General features: G+C 41.5%; 1 protein-coding gene across 2 annotated transcripts in view; it reads right to left on the bottom strand.

Annotated features, from left to right (window-relative positions):
- Positions 1–2,152: 2,152 nt before the first annotated feature.
- Synpr (synaptoporin) overlaps positions 2,153–15,033 on the bottom strand; it is a 342,176-nt gene continuing 329,295 nt past the window's right edge. For both annotated transcript variants that reach the window (XM_015494495.2, XM_048801214.1), the window contains 2 exons: positions 9,921–10,112; positions 2,153–3,866 (listed from right to left, as the gene is read on the bottom strand). In XM_015494495.2, the coding sequence (XP_015349981.1) occupies positions 3,609–3,866; positions 9,921–10,112 (450 nt within the window). In that variant the 3' untranslated portion in view covers positions 2,153–3,608. The remainder of the gene's footprint in view (positions 3,867–9,920; positions 10,113–15,033) is intronic.

Genomic DNA, 15,033 nt, shown 5'->3' with positions numbered 1-15,033 from the left:
AAGCGGGGGGTGGGGGGTGCTGGGGATGTGGCTCAGTGGTTAAGCACCCCTGGGTTCAATCCCTGATACCACAAAAAAGAAAATAAAACAAAACCCCCAAAACTTTGAAACATGATCAGTGAGCAGTGAAACTTCCAAATTAGGTCTAATGGACACATAGACCTGGGCTTACTCACAAGCACAGATCACTCCTCTTTGTGTGAAAGGCCAGATCTACTGCTCTTTTCTTGAAACTTGGAGGAATAAAACCAGTTTAGTGACATCCCTGTTGGATTACAGCCGCATTTTTATTGCACACCTGCAGTGGAGTGTGGAAGCCCGCCTCTAGCCCGACCAGGGAGGGTGGTGCTCTCCATTCGCCAGCGCCCACTGTGCTGGGGAACTGCTAACGCCGCTCAAAATCACTGCTGGCTAGGATGATTTCTCTGCTTTGGAGAGTTCATGACAGTTTATGAAGCAGAGGACACTCTCTCCTCCTGGACAGGGCTGAAGAAAGTCAGCCCTGGCCATTGTCCCAGGAAATGGGGGGAGACACTCTGGGAAGAACACACCAGTGCCCCCTCCCTCTCCCAGGCCACGGCCAACAGAGGTCAGGAGGGAGAGCCTCTTTCCCTGGGCACAGGATGCCTTCCTTTCCTATTCTCTTCTGCCCCTCAGCCATCGAGATCCTTCCAAAATGCTAATCTCATTGTGTCCTGCTTAAAATCAGTGCTTTCCCTTAGCTTCCTTAGGATCAAGCTAGAATTCCTAATTATGGCCTTTGAGAAGATTTCACCCGGGCACCCGTCACAGCCACACCTCCGGGCAAGCCCTCCTCCTTCATCTCCCAGTGCAACCTTATGTATTCCTCCTTCGTCCATCATCAAAGCCCTTTGCCAGGGAATTCTCCCCCTGGGACCTGCTTCCCTCTCCCCGAGTCCTTGTTAAACCTTGTTAGTGTTGATACTGATCTTGAAAATGAGGATCAGTTCCTTATTACCCCAGTGTTGAAGATTAAACACCTGAGAAATGCCGAAGCAAGAGCAAAAAGTAAATCTGATTTAAAAGACAGAGCGAGAGAGAGAGAGAGAGAGAGAGAGAGAGAACCCACAGAACTGGTGCCCAAAGGAATGGGGGTGTCCTGCCCCTTTAAGGAATTTAGGTTTTCCTTCTTCTCATGCCCCCCTCTTCCCAACCTGTCTACACTGATCAAAAGATGACCAAAAGGCAGGAAGAGAACTGTCCAGGGGGTGATTGCTTGTGTTGGAAAGTGTGATCTTTCCCCTCCCCCAGAGGCTGTATTAGGTGCTACCAACACCTTTCCTTTTGTTTGTTAATCAGCTACCTGTCCTTTGTCCTTTGGTCTCAGTGCTCAGGTACAAGGCTCCTGGGCTTCTCCCTAACTAGCTCAAGTCCTTCTGATAGATGTTCCCATGGGATCCTGGGATCCTGTATCCTGTATCGGCATAATTGGGGTTTGATGATTGTAACGTCTGTCTCTCCTAATAGAACGTAAGCTTCATAATGAACAGCCTGTTTCTGGGTTTTCTCATTATTATGTCCCCAGAGACTGCACGGTGACAGGGGCACAGAAGGTCTTAGAATGGGGGAGTGACTGAATGAACAACCCTGGTGTGTTAGTCAGCTTTTTCACTGCTGCGACTAAAAGACCCGACCAGCACAACTATGAAGGAGGAAAAGTTTATTTGGGGGCTCAGGGTTTCAGAGGTCCCAATCTGTAGACAGCAGGCTCCATTCCTCGGGGCTCGAGGGGAGGCAGGACATCATGGAGGAAGAGTGTGGTGGAGGGAAGCAGCTCACATGGTGATCAGGAAGCAGAGAGAGACTCCATTCTCCAGAGACAAATAGAGACCCCAAAGCCACGCCCCCAATGCCCCCTCCTCCAGCCACACCCACCTGCCTCCAGCCACCACCCAGTTAATCCCATCAGGGGTTCATTCACTGGTTGGGTTAAGGCTCTCACAACCCAGTCATGTCTCCTCTGGACCTTCTCACACGTGAGCTTCTGGGGGACACCTCACATCCAACCTTCACACCTGGGCTCAGGAAACAAGCAGAGGGGGAGAGACTGGAGACACTGTATTTAACCCCTGTTCTTTTCACTGGTCAGCCGGCCGGGTAGCACTACTGTCATTCACTGCACTGTCAGCAATGTGTGTAATAACTTTATTAAGGTCAAATAGATATCACAATACACATTTATCCAACAGGATGAAGAGAGGGTCACAGATATCACCCAAGACACAAGGCTATTTTGTGCTATATGCTTCTCACATCACAGATCACACAAAGTTTGTACACAAATAACAACTTTTACCTGGAAATACAGATGCTTAGCTTTCTTTACCATCCAGGCTCTGGTGTTTCAATTGAATTAAAATAAAGAGGAGAAGATTGGCATTTTCTTGGTAATGAATACATTCTAGGGAATATTTCATGAGAACCCTCTTTGGGATACAGAGTGTCACCTGGAAGCCATTTTTAATTTATCGGTGACACTCAAAGCAGAATTAGTAAATCTGTTGAGCTGTGACTTGAGAATTTTCAATAATTGGGTTGAAGAACATATTAGCTTTATAAATAGATAGGATTAAAATGTTTGATTGGTCTACATAGATCTACAGAATTTCCTTTCTACACTAATACTTTAGAACAGCAACATCTTAACTATGGTATCTAAATCTGCATCTCCAGTATTCTATGAACATATCACTGCTTGAGCTCAGACAGTTACTGGGCTTTATTAGGCATGGTCCACAGGATAAGAGCCACAAAACACCATAGAAATTTACCAGAATGTAAATACTTAGATAAGCAAATAGGATAAATATTGGGCAGTTACCATATGTAACACTGTCTACTAATAGGAAAAAAAAAAAACACAACAACACAATTCTTAGTTACAATGCATCCAGAACTTAGGTAAAGCCAGAAAGACAAATTTGCAAAGGTATACAAAGTAATGAGTATGTTTCTTTAAACATCCTTTTGACAAATTCATAGTGCAAACTGGAAAAACTTCGTAAATATAATTCAAATGTTTACTGTGTGAGAAATGCTTATTCATGCACTAAATCATATGAGCATTGATTCATCAAGTGAAAAAAAATACAGTAATTGCCTGAAATAAGTAGTTAGAGATTTGCATCATACAGGGTCTAAAAACTAAAAAATAATAATGCATGCAATGTTGTTATACATCAAATTGTTTCCTAGGAATCATTAAAATGTCTTTTGCGTCAAAATGCATAGGAAAACTCAATGCTATTTAATTGACTTTATGCATATTACCTACTAGAGACTTTAAGCTACAAAATGCTTCTACGATCTCTAACACACATATAAAATGACCATAAAAGTATCTGTGGATTTACCAAGGTACTCTCCAATTAGCCATCTGTGATAAATAATATATCTCCCCACGTCGTCTCATCTCTAAGTATCATTTATCACGACCCAGGCCTCTCTGCTTTAATGAGGACTACACATCTCTGACTTACATTCAACACTATCTGCATGAATAATTGATGGGAACTCTTAAAAAATTCCTCTGCCACTGAAGTGGAAGGTGGTGAGACCTTCTCCAGAAGACTGCAAAAGCTACTCTGCTAAATCTGATTGGTGAAGGAGGTGGGACCACTAGGCTGTTGGCCAAACTCGTCTGAGGATGGCCCCAAACTCGCCTGCTGGTTGTACTCACTGCTAGACCCATAGCTCTCTTGGTTGTACCCGCCTTGATTATAGCTGCTGGAATGCTTCTCCATGGGGTCCGAGAGGTATCTCTGTCCTGAGGAATGCCAGCAGGTCTCCTTGAAAACAAACCAGATGTTTCCAGCCCAGAGGATAAAATTCAAGAATCCAAAGACCTGAGGGGAGAATCAGGGCAAATGAGTTGATAGATTAGACAGAAATGCTAGGGGAAAAAAAAAATCTCAGTTTCAGAAAAATCCTTCAGAGTATAATGGATGTTTTTTTGCTTTAACATGGAGGCCCCATGACCCAGACCTGGTCTGATCTTCCATTTGAAATCACAATTTCATTTAGAATATCTGGTTTCTAGTAAAGGCCTGCTGTAAGCCAGGCACTGGGTAAAGGACTTTATATGGATTGATTCCCTCAGTCGAAGCTGACAGTGCAATTATTAGGCCCATATTAATGAAGTGGATTCTGGTCCAAGGTCACATGACTTGGTAAAGAGATCTGGGATTTAAACCCTCTTCTGTCTGATAGCCTGAGCCCTTACCTAAGCCATCAGTATATCTGCAAATGAGGAATTCCTCATGGTATATAGGATTACCATCAGGTGGTGTAGGGTGCAATATTTTCTCTTTAGTAATGATATGTTAATTTATAAGGCTACTGGCTATAGATACTACTTTCCCACTTATTATAATGATAGAAAATGATTTGATTTTTAAATAAACATGGAGCAATCTTGATATAGGCACAGAGTTTGAGGCTCTGCAGAGTTGTACTTCTGTGTCTCTCACATTCAGAAAAGAACGCCAAGAGCAGACCCAGAAAGAGGTGAGGTTTCAGAGAGATAGAAAATGCTTCTTGAAGAACTGGAATATGAGGCTTTCCTATGCAGGTTTCTTTTACTCTCCAGAAGGGTTTTATTGAGTCAGAGGACGGGGTGGTATTTCTCCAGGGCCCAAGTCTTTGATGGCTACAGAGCTATTTGCTACTGCAACAGGCTCAAAAAGAAGTCCCCATCACATGGTTCTTCTGCCACCTTTTCCAAGACTGGTTGGTTGACTTGGGAATGAATCACAGTAGCCTGTTTGGACAATTTCATGTTGGAGACAGATTAGGTTAGTATAATACCAACTGAGATAATATTAAAGTCTATCGAGATAATATGAAAGAGATAATATTAAAGTATGATATTAAAAGTATAATAATTAAAGTATAATATTAAAGAGATAATATTAAAGTCTAACACAGAGGTAGAGAGATGCTAATGTAGAGATGTTGGGGACTGCTTACTAAGACATTTCCTTATTGCAGCATTAGGTGGGTCATTAGACCACCTGCCGACTAGCTGAATGTGGGACTTGGAGTGATCTCTGTGGGCGTTGAAATTTGAGTGGCCTGGGCACTTGCCTTCTTGCTCTGCAACTTGAACCTTAGACCTCAGGTTTTTATTCTTATTTGGAAAGAAGATAATAATTCTTTCTTTGGGGGATAGTTTGGAGAACTAAAGACAATATGTGAAGGTGGCCCGACATATTTGTGTTACATGGTAAACGATGCTCTGAATCACTTTAAAATATTTCCACCAATTGTAACTCTTTTGCTGCCACATAAATCAAAGTGAGTTTTGACCATGAGGCTATATTCTTGACAGGTGAAAAACAGTTAAAACAGAGTAACTTGATCTAATGAAGACTGGTTTATTAGAACCTCCTTCTCTCCCTTCCTCCTTCTTCTTTCCTATTCCAAATCTTTCCTTTAATATTGAGGATCAATTTTGTGACATGTCCCTCGCTATTGCTGAGGAAGACACAAAACATAAATCAGGTGTAATAGTTGCTTGATGGAAATGAATCATGTAATCACAGTCAAAACTCTAATTTGCATTCAGGGCATTTCAACCCTGTGTACAGTAACTGGATATTTGGCATGAGAAGGGAGAGCTTGACTAAATTGTACCTTTGTAAGTATATGCCAATATATAAGTGGAAAAATTATTAAGGGATCTTTTCAGATATGAAGAGATAGCTCTGTCCAAGGCTATAATTTTATCTGTTGCCTATAAATTGGGGGAATTAAAAATTCAGGCCACTCGATCCCTGAGCCCCATCCCTAGCCCTATTTTGTATTTTATTTAGAGACAGGGTCTCTCTGAGTTGCTTAGGGCCTCGCTAAGTTGCTGAGGCTGGCTTTGAACTCACGATCCTCCTGCCCCAGCCTCCAGAGCTGCTGGGATTACAGGTGTGCACCTCCAAGCCCAGGTTGTTGTGTATATCTTTGGTCTCTCCCTTTTCCATGTGGTTACAGTTTTTTTTTTTTTAATTCCAAAGGGATGCTCAAGAAGAACCTAGAAATCAGGGAAATGCAACTTAAAAGTAAGAACAGAAGGCATCCCTCTGATAGCCGAGGTTCCTGGGTCAGTCACAGAGGTATCACAGGTCTCTCGATGGGCACATTTCAGGGACACATGGCTTCCTAAGTATTTTCTTGCCATTTTGTTGCAATGAAACTAGGGGAAGAATTTTGATTCAACTTCAGAGGTGGGGACAACAGAGAGAGAGCTCGAAAGAGACTATCCCTAGCACAAGAAAGAACAGGGAGATGAAGTCGAGATTATCCAAAAAGACGTGCCATGTTTGTCTGAAGTGAAGATGGAGAAGTAGAAATCAAAGTTATGGATATACTAAGGATAAGCTTGATAAGAACTGAGAGATTAAAATAAATCCCATCTCCCTACATCTCGCTGGCCTCTAACACTTAATAATATTAGAGAAAATGAGTGTATACATTTTTTTCCCTGGGTACTAGGGATTGAATCCAGAGGCATTTAACCACTGAGTCACACCATCAGCCCATTTTTGTATTTTCTTTAGAGACAGGGTCTCACTGAGTTGCTGAGGGCCTCGCTAAGTGGCTGAGGCTGGCTTTGAACTCGTGATCCTCCTGCCTCAGCAACCTAGCACCCCCAGCAGCTAGGATTATAGGTATGTGGCATTGTGTCCAGCTGAGTGTATTTTTTAGGCACTTTGAGTTGACTTTTACCTAGCATTAACTATATTCTGGGCACCACGTTAAGTCATATTAAGTATTTTTCATATATTGTCTTACCAAAATCTTCCAACAGTCTTGAGGTCTGTTCTATAATTAGGCCTGTTTTCCCGGTGGTGAGACTAAGTTTCAGATAACTGAATCACATTGTCCAAGGATAGACAGTCAGTTATTGCATGGTGCAGCCAGGACTCAAACCCTGGCAGAGTGACTCCAGCATCGTTCATGCAGCTGTGTTCCGTGGCAACAGCATTTGGACATTTTGGCTCCAGTTCTGGCCTTTTAGAATTTTGACTTTTAGACATTAATCTGGAAACTTGACACAGGTCCCTTAACCTCAGCTCCATGCAGGGGCATTATCTGGATAGCTCATCTACCTTTATGTGTCATTATGAAATGAGAGATGCCAAAGTGCTTTGAAGAAAGTAAGTTTGTTACTAAGGTGGAAGATAAGATGATTATTTCCTGACCCTTTGTTGGAAGATGTCACCTACTGTGGTGTGTGTCTGGCTCCTTCTCTAAAACTTGCTCTGGCCCAGGAGAGTGAGTGCTATCAGCTGTATTTAGATGACAGACTCCCCAAAGATAAGACAAAGGTGCACAGCAGACCTTAGGTGGGTTCTCTACCAGGTGTCTGGAATTGGAACTGAGTGAGTGTAGCTCGTTCCAAACTTTCTCTTCCTTTTTATTTGGGTGGGGTGGGGGATGGTATATCAGGAATTGAACTCAGGGGCACTCAATCACTGAGCCCCCTCCCCAGCCCTATTTTGTATTTTACTTAGAGACAGGGTCTCACTGAGTTGCTTAGGGCCTCGCTTTTGCTGAAGTTGACTTTGAACTTGAGATCCTCCTACTTTAGCCTCCTGAGCTGCTGGGATTACAGGCATGCACCTAGCCCAAGTTTTCTTTAACAGCAAATATAAACTTAGAAACTGTGAGGTGTTTTCTTCTGTTGTGGGTATGGGGAAAAAGTAAAAATCTATCTGGAAAGAGACAATAATGAAACAGATATTCTCTTTCAACAGAAAAACACAAAGCTCCAGAAAGAGGTAAGGAAAAGAGTGGGAGATAAAACCTGTTCCATTTCCCAATGATATTTTGGTTCTTGGCCTCGTATTCTACGCTGGCAAGGCAACGTGATAGTATTTTTCCAATTATTTTCCATTTTGCATAAACTATCCATATGACTTGAAGGCAAATTTGTAATTTAAAAAAATTTATTGTGTTTGGGCTGATACATAGTTGTTCCTCTGATTTTGGAAATACAAATCTGATTTCGTTGGCAGAGCCGTGTTCCACCTCAGTGGCTAGAGCTCTCTCCTGGAACTTAATGCAAACCTGGAAGAAAAATGCAAAGTTAGGTAAAAATTTCCACTAGTGGCAACTCAGAGGGACTATTCTTTAGTATCCGGCATCTGGAACTCTGATTCTCCTCAAGATTTGCCTTTGTGTTTTCAAATCTCATCGTGTTCATGAGCCATTTGATATCTTCCCCAAAACTGTTTTTTTTTTTATTTTTTCCAAGATGAAGTTAGAGTCAGTTTCTCTTATTTGCAGTCCAAATATTTGAACATATATAGATATTGGTATCAGAAGTGGGGCTCAAAGAATAGACTTTAGGGGTACAAAGACTTGTGCTTTAGCCAGCTTGAAGTGACTTTTCTGTTATGAGAAAACAGCTATGGATACATAACTGTAACAATCACCTTGTTTTTTCATTCTGAATTCCTGTCTTCTAGACTAAAAATCATTGAAGACACTAGAAGTAGAATTTAAAGGACCCTGTAGGTTCTCACAATTTTTTGGAGACTGGTTATCAAACTAACAAACACATCAAAACAGTTTTTATCTTTGTTCTCTTAGGTTTTGAGAACCGAGTTATAATCACTTTCATTAAACACTGTCTATAAAACAAAGTAGAATAAGTAATACTGCTTATGTTAATGCATACCTCAAAGCAGTTATCTACAGGTGAGGCCAGCAATCAATAGAAATGATTGTGAGGTCCTCATATATGGTTTGTTTCCATGGTTACTATCTCACCAAAGCAGGAATCAGTGGTAAAATCACCGGGAGCAGAGGAGCAACCTTTTCCTGCATTGTAAGAGCATTCCCAAGTTGGGCAGGGTGGCACACCCTTGTAATCCCAGAGGCTGGGGAGGCTGAGGCAGGAGGATCTCAGTTCAAAGCCACCCTCAGCAACTTAGTGAGGCCCTCAGCAACTCAGTGAGACCCTTTCTCTAAATAAAATACAAAATAGGGCTGGGGGGTTAAACACCTGTATTTCAATCTCAGTTCTCTCCCCAGAAGCTTCTCAGATTGAATTCCAAAAAGCTGTAGAAATACAGGTTAACCTTGGAGCAAAAATAATTATTTCTAAGGTTGCTGAAGAATGTTGTTCCTTTAACAAACACTGCTGAGCTTCCTATTCTTCGATACAAACTATTTTGTGCTGCTGTTATAGCTTCTATCTTTTTTCAGACACAGCTTCTTTATTGGGAATAATACAAGTCTTAGCCTTATAAATTAAGAATCCAATTTAGCATCCCTGCTAACTGTCAGATTTTCTCTCTTCCTGTAAAAGCGACATACCTGATGACAATATTTGACCATCCTCAACCCATAGAGTACATCTTTTCTAAAGCTATTAAGCAACTAAACCAAGAGGATAGAGAAGATTTAAAAAAAAATGACCATAACTATTCCTGGCACTTTTGTATGCCATATAATTTCTTTTGCATCTTATTAAGTTTGAGTATTTTCTTCTCCAGTCAGTTGAGTGTATTCTATGTGGGGTTTGAATAATGTTTCCCTCCCAGATAACTTCTATGCCATCAAAAATCCCTTTAAACTTCTGGCAGGTGGCAGCCTTAATGTTTAGATTCCATGTCTGCTTTTGGCTTAGAATTTTGACTTGACAGTCATCTAAGCAGTAGCTGCTAATACCTGCTGGGTTTCTATTAAGAAGTCTGTCAGTCGGTGGCCCTGGAGTGTATAGATTCTGATGATAAAAAACTTGAGGACCAAAGGACGGTCTTGCTCGTGGAGTGAACTACTACCATTCCACTGGCCTAGTTTGGGAGGCAGACATTTACCATCCAACTCCAGAGGTGCTTTTCTTATTCATTGGGCAGATGGAGATCTGGGAGGTTAAGCAGCGAGGGAAACCGACTCACCACCGAAGTGTTCAAGCTGGACATGACAGGGCTGTGGACAGCCATGCACTTGTTGGACGGCTGCTTGCAAGCTGACATGAGTTGCAAGACTTCCTTGGGATCTGTGGCGACTTTGACATCAGACAGTCCTTTGGCCCACGCGGATGAGCCCACCAACCACAAGAAGGAGAAGACCACGGTGACGATGAAGTCCTACAGAGCAGAGATTGAGCAGGAAAAGAAAATGGACGTGAGTTCTAGGAACAAGTCAAGTACTTTATATAACTACTTGCTTTGCCTTTTAGAAAAATTCCAAGATCCCATAGCAGGAGGAACAAGAGAGAGATGTTGGATAATGAAGATTGATGATATTCATACTGACATAAAATATACAATAATAGTAATAGTCATTGAATGCTCACCATGTCTCAGGAGCAATGCCAAGGACTATATAATCCTCATCTGATAGATCCTACAACATCCCTTATCATAAGTATATAACAATGATTTAACCACTGAGCCTTTTTAATTTTTTATTTTGAGACAGGCTCTCGCTGTGTTGTTAAGGGTCTCACTAGGTTGCTGAGGCTGGCTTTGAACCCACGATCCTCCTACCTCAGCCTCCTGAGTTGCTAAGATCACAGGTGTGGGCCACCATACCTGGCAAGAAAGTTCTTATCATTATTCTAAGAGCCATCCAAGGCTTTCTGACTACTGAGTCCTAGCTCTTACCCACCAAGCTCTGATGGCTTTAAAGAGTTAAAGTTTAGCAGTTCTTGGAGTCCCTGGATGGTAGTATCCATCCATTTATCCACTTGTTGGTTTAACACACCTATGCATTATCTATGTTAGCCCAGGAACACTGTTACATGGAAGGCAATAATAGCTATAATATTTTGTGCCTACTGTGGATGAGAGGTTTTATATAAAATCATTCTTACAATAATCATGTTAGACTGTATTTGTAGGACTTATTTTAGAGATGGGGACACTGAACTTCCAGGAGGTCCAAGATAACACTTAGGAAGTGACAGAACCAGAATTCATATCCAGGTCTGACTCTAAAAACCACCCGTTTGTAGGGGAAAAAGCTTCTTTATTTTTAACAACAACAACAAAAAAATCTCTACGATGTAAGGGGTCGACTATTTCAGAGACAGAATTCTCTAATGGGACAGAACCCTCCTATGTTCACCTATGAACTCACGACCCGTGAAACTCCACATTATGTACAACCACAAGAATGGGGAGTTAGACTCCATGTATTAGGGACTAGTTACCACGTCCTCTATCATGGAAGGAGAGGTGGGAGTCACTGTCCAAGACTTGAGCACAGTCCATGTCCTAACAGACCCTTTTTCAGATTTAGTGTGCTTTCATTTGACAACTACAAAAATGTTACATGCTGTTTACCTAAAATAACTAAAAGAAACACCAACCCAGAAAGAAATGTAATACCTTTGATACATCCAAAAAACAGTCCTCTCTTGGCTGGCCGCGGTGGCACATGCCTATAATCTCAGTGGCTTGGGAGGCTGAGGCAGGAGGATGGCAAATTCAAATCCAGTCTCAGCAACTTAGCGAAGCCCTAAGCAACTCAGAGAGACCCTGTCTCGAAATAAAAAATAAAAAAAGGGCTGGGGATGTGGCTCAGGTTCAATTCCCAGTACCAAACATAAATAAATAAATAAATAAAAAATAAGAAAATAAAAAGAAAGAAATAGGCTGCTCTTTTTATTCTAGATAGTAAGTCCTGTCCCGAGCAGAAATCTTGGACTGTTTCTTTCCTACCCAAGGGCAGGAGCTTCTGATTTGCCTGGGTCCTGTTGTCCCTGGGGATAAATGACTTCTCATCAAGCTTCTGTGATCTGCACTGGGGACTCTGACACTGCTCAGGTGCTGAATGAGCCTGGATGTGATAGGGGGACCTTTGTGGTGAATGTTTCAGAGAGTTTTATAACTATCAATGGCTAAACCTTTGGAGCAACTGGTCTCTTTTCATCCAGGGACTGTTCTGAATCTTGTAACTCAGTTTACCTTTTTGTGTTGGCTCTAGAATATTTGGGTCATCCACAATTTATTCACACGGTTTTTAGGGCATAGTATTTGTTTTTATGGGGTACTGGGGATTGAACTCAGGGGCACTTGACCACTGAGCCACATTTCCAGCCCTATTTTGTATTTTATTTAGAGACATGGTCTCACTCAGTTGCTTAGCACCTTGCTTTTGCTGAGGCTGGCTTTGAACTCGAGATCCACCTACCTCAGCCTCCTGAGCCACTGGGATTACAAGTGTGCACCATCATGCCCGGCTAGGGCATGGTATTTTTAATTATTTTTCTATACTCATCTTTCTTTCCTTCTTATTTTTGATTAGTTACATCTTGAGTTTTATAAACCCTTATACACCACCTTAAGTTCTTTTTGGAATGAGGCAAAGTGTCAACCAACATGCAAATGAATATGCCATTTACAATTGCTTCAACATTAATAAGAACATTTGGAACAGAGAAACTCAAGTGATGGGTTTGAACTAGAAATTGGAGGAATGGTTACAAATAAATAGGCCAGATAAACTGTCAAATCATAATTTCCTGTTTACCTACAATTTGAATCTTCATTCATTCATTCATTCATGCACTCAAATAGTAAATTTTGATTAATGTGCCAAAGACTTGTGTAGTCTTATGGAGGATAAAAACATGCAAATCAGGGACTTTGACCTTTTCAATTACATATTGATTATGGGCCCATATTGACCATCATATTCTGACCATGGGACTGTGGTGGTCATTATCTACACTTATCATGTTTACAAAAAGTCTTATTAAAAGGCCAGTAGGATCAGCATACTACCGTGACACAGCTACATTGATGTTTACAGCAGCCCAATTCACAATAGCTAAGCTATAGAATCAACTTTGGTGCTCTTCAACAGGTAAATGGATTAAGAAAATGTGGTATATATACACAATAGAATATTACTCAGCCATAAAGAAGAATGAAATTATGGCATTTTCCTGTAAATGGATGGAGCTGGAGACTATCTTGCTAAGTGAAATAAGCCAAGCTCACAAAAACAAAGGTTGCGTGTTCTCTCTAATATGCGGATACTGACTCACAATAGGCAGGGGGCAGGGAGGAATGGAGGTTCACCAGATTGGACAGGGGAATGGGGGAAGAGAGAGGGGGTTGGGAATGGGAAAGACAGTAGAATGAGTGGGACAGAACTTTCCCATGTTCATATGTGAACACATGACCAGGGAAACTCCACATCATGTCCAACCACAAGAATGGAAAGTTAGACTCCATGTATGTATAATATGTCAAAATGTATTCTATAGTTATGTGTAACTAAAAAGAACAATAAAATTTTTTTAAAAAGGCCAGTAGGATGGTGGAATCAGAACAGAATTCTGTGAAGATCTCTCAGTTGGAGATTGGAGAAAATCATGTGAAAGCTTTTATATTTATTAGTTTAAATCCTCATAATGCCCAACATTTAGTGAGTATTTTTCTAAGTTCATATGCATCCACTCATTTAATTCTAATAATAATCCTGTCCCATTTTGCTGTGGGGGAAAATGGTGTACCAAGAGGTGACATAAACTGTCCTAGTCACAAGTGGGTAGATGCAGGGTCTGGGATCCTAAGCCTGTCTATCTGCCTCCAGGGACTGCTACTCTATGCTGCTTCTCATGTCTCCTTGAAGGAATGAAAGTCTTCCTTCTTATTTACTTTTTATTTTTACTTAAGGAATGATGTCCGGATGGAAGCTATTACTTCCTACTCCCCAAATAGGAGTCATTCCTGTGAACCCACCAATTCCATGATTTTTATTATTATTATTATTTGGTACTGAGGACTGAAGCCAGAGGTGCTTAGACACTGAGCCACATCCTCAGCCCTTCTTTATTTTTTATTTAGAGATAGAGTCTCTCTCTATGTTGCTTGGGGCCTCACTAAATTGCTGAGACTGGCCTTGCACTTTCAATCCTCCTGCTCAGCCTCCTGCATGGCTGGGATTACAGGTGTGCACCACTATGCCTGGCTATGATTTCTCTTTCAAAACAAGTACACTAAATTGTTTTTCAAAAGAAGTTCTTGAGGTCTTCCTTAATTTACTATGAAAAATAGTAATGAAGCATTTTCAGGAAAGAAACTATAACTGAAACCAAAGATTTATGTGGTCGTACTTAGTACAGTGCTTTTGGAAGCGGATTCATTCTTTTACCTTCTAGTTTCATCTCTGAAAGAGAGATCTGTACAGATGATCTCTTAAATGAGTTAAAAGCTCAGACTCTGTCCCTGGACAGGCCTGGGTTTGAATACTTCATTTTACACTTGATCGCTTTGTGTCCGTAGGGAGTTTGCCAGACCACTTGAAGCCTCAGTTTGCCTCTCTGTCAATTGGGATAATAACAGTATCTGTTTCATAGGAGGGTTGTGAGGCTGAAATCAGATGCTATAAATCACATGCCTATTGCTGTGTCTGGCAAATAGTGAGGAACCAGTGAATGTCCTCTTTAACCACCACCAATAACAGCACCAGTCAGTGCAATACCACCATAACTAGCATGACCCATGGAGCAGGAGCTTACATGACTGTGTATCTACTTTGAGTAACTTCTGTCTATGGAAGTGGAAAGATGGAGATTTTGAGCAAGGTTGCAAACCTCAGCATTTAAAAATCATGAGCTGGGCACCGTAGTGCATGCCTGCAATCCCTGAAGCTTGGGAGGCTGAGGCAGGAGGATCTCCAGTTCCAAGCCAGCCTCAGCAACTTAGCGAGGCCCTAAGCAACTCGGTGAGACCCTGTCTCTAAATAAAATATAATAATAATAATAATAATAATAATAATAATAATAATAATAACGATCCAACATGGCGGCCGGCAAGGAAGCAGCACTTTCAGTATCTCCACATTAACCGGATCAGAAACACCCATTAAAACAGCTACATTCTACCTACTGAGGAACTTCTAGCAAAATTCCACTGAAAGGAGACCTGCCAGGAAGTAGTAAGTTATATTAGAGGTGACAGTTGGCCCCCAGACAAGTGAATCTTGGCCAGCCACGCGGGCGCAGAGGTCCAATCCCGCAGCCACCGCCCAACCGGCTCTGCAAGCGGCCCC

This window comes from Marmota marmota, unplaced genomic scaffold (assembly GCF_001458135.2).
Source record: "Marmota marmota marmota unplaced genomic scaffold, marMar, whole genome shotgun sequence".
NCBI lineage: Eukaryota > Metazoa > Chordata > Mammalia > Rodentia > Sciuridae > Marmota > Marmota marmota.
This window is presented reverse-complemented; position numbering and strand designations above follow the sequence as displayed.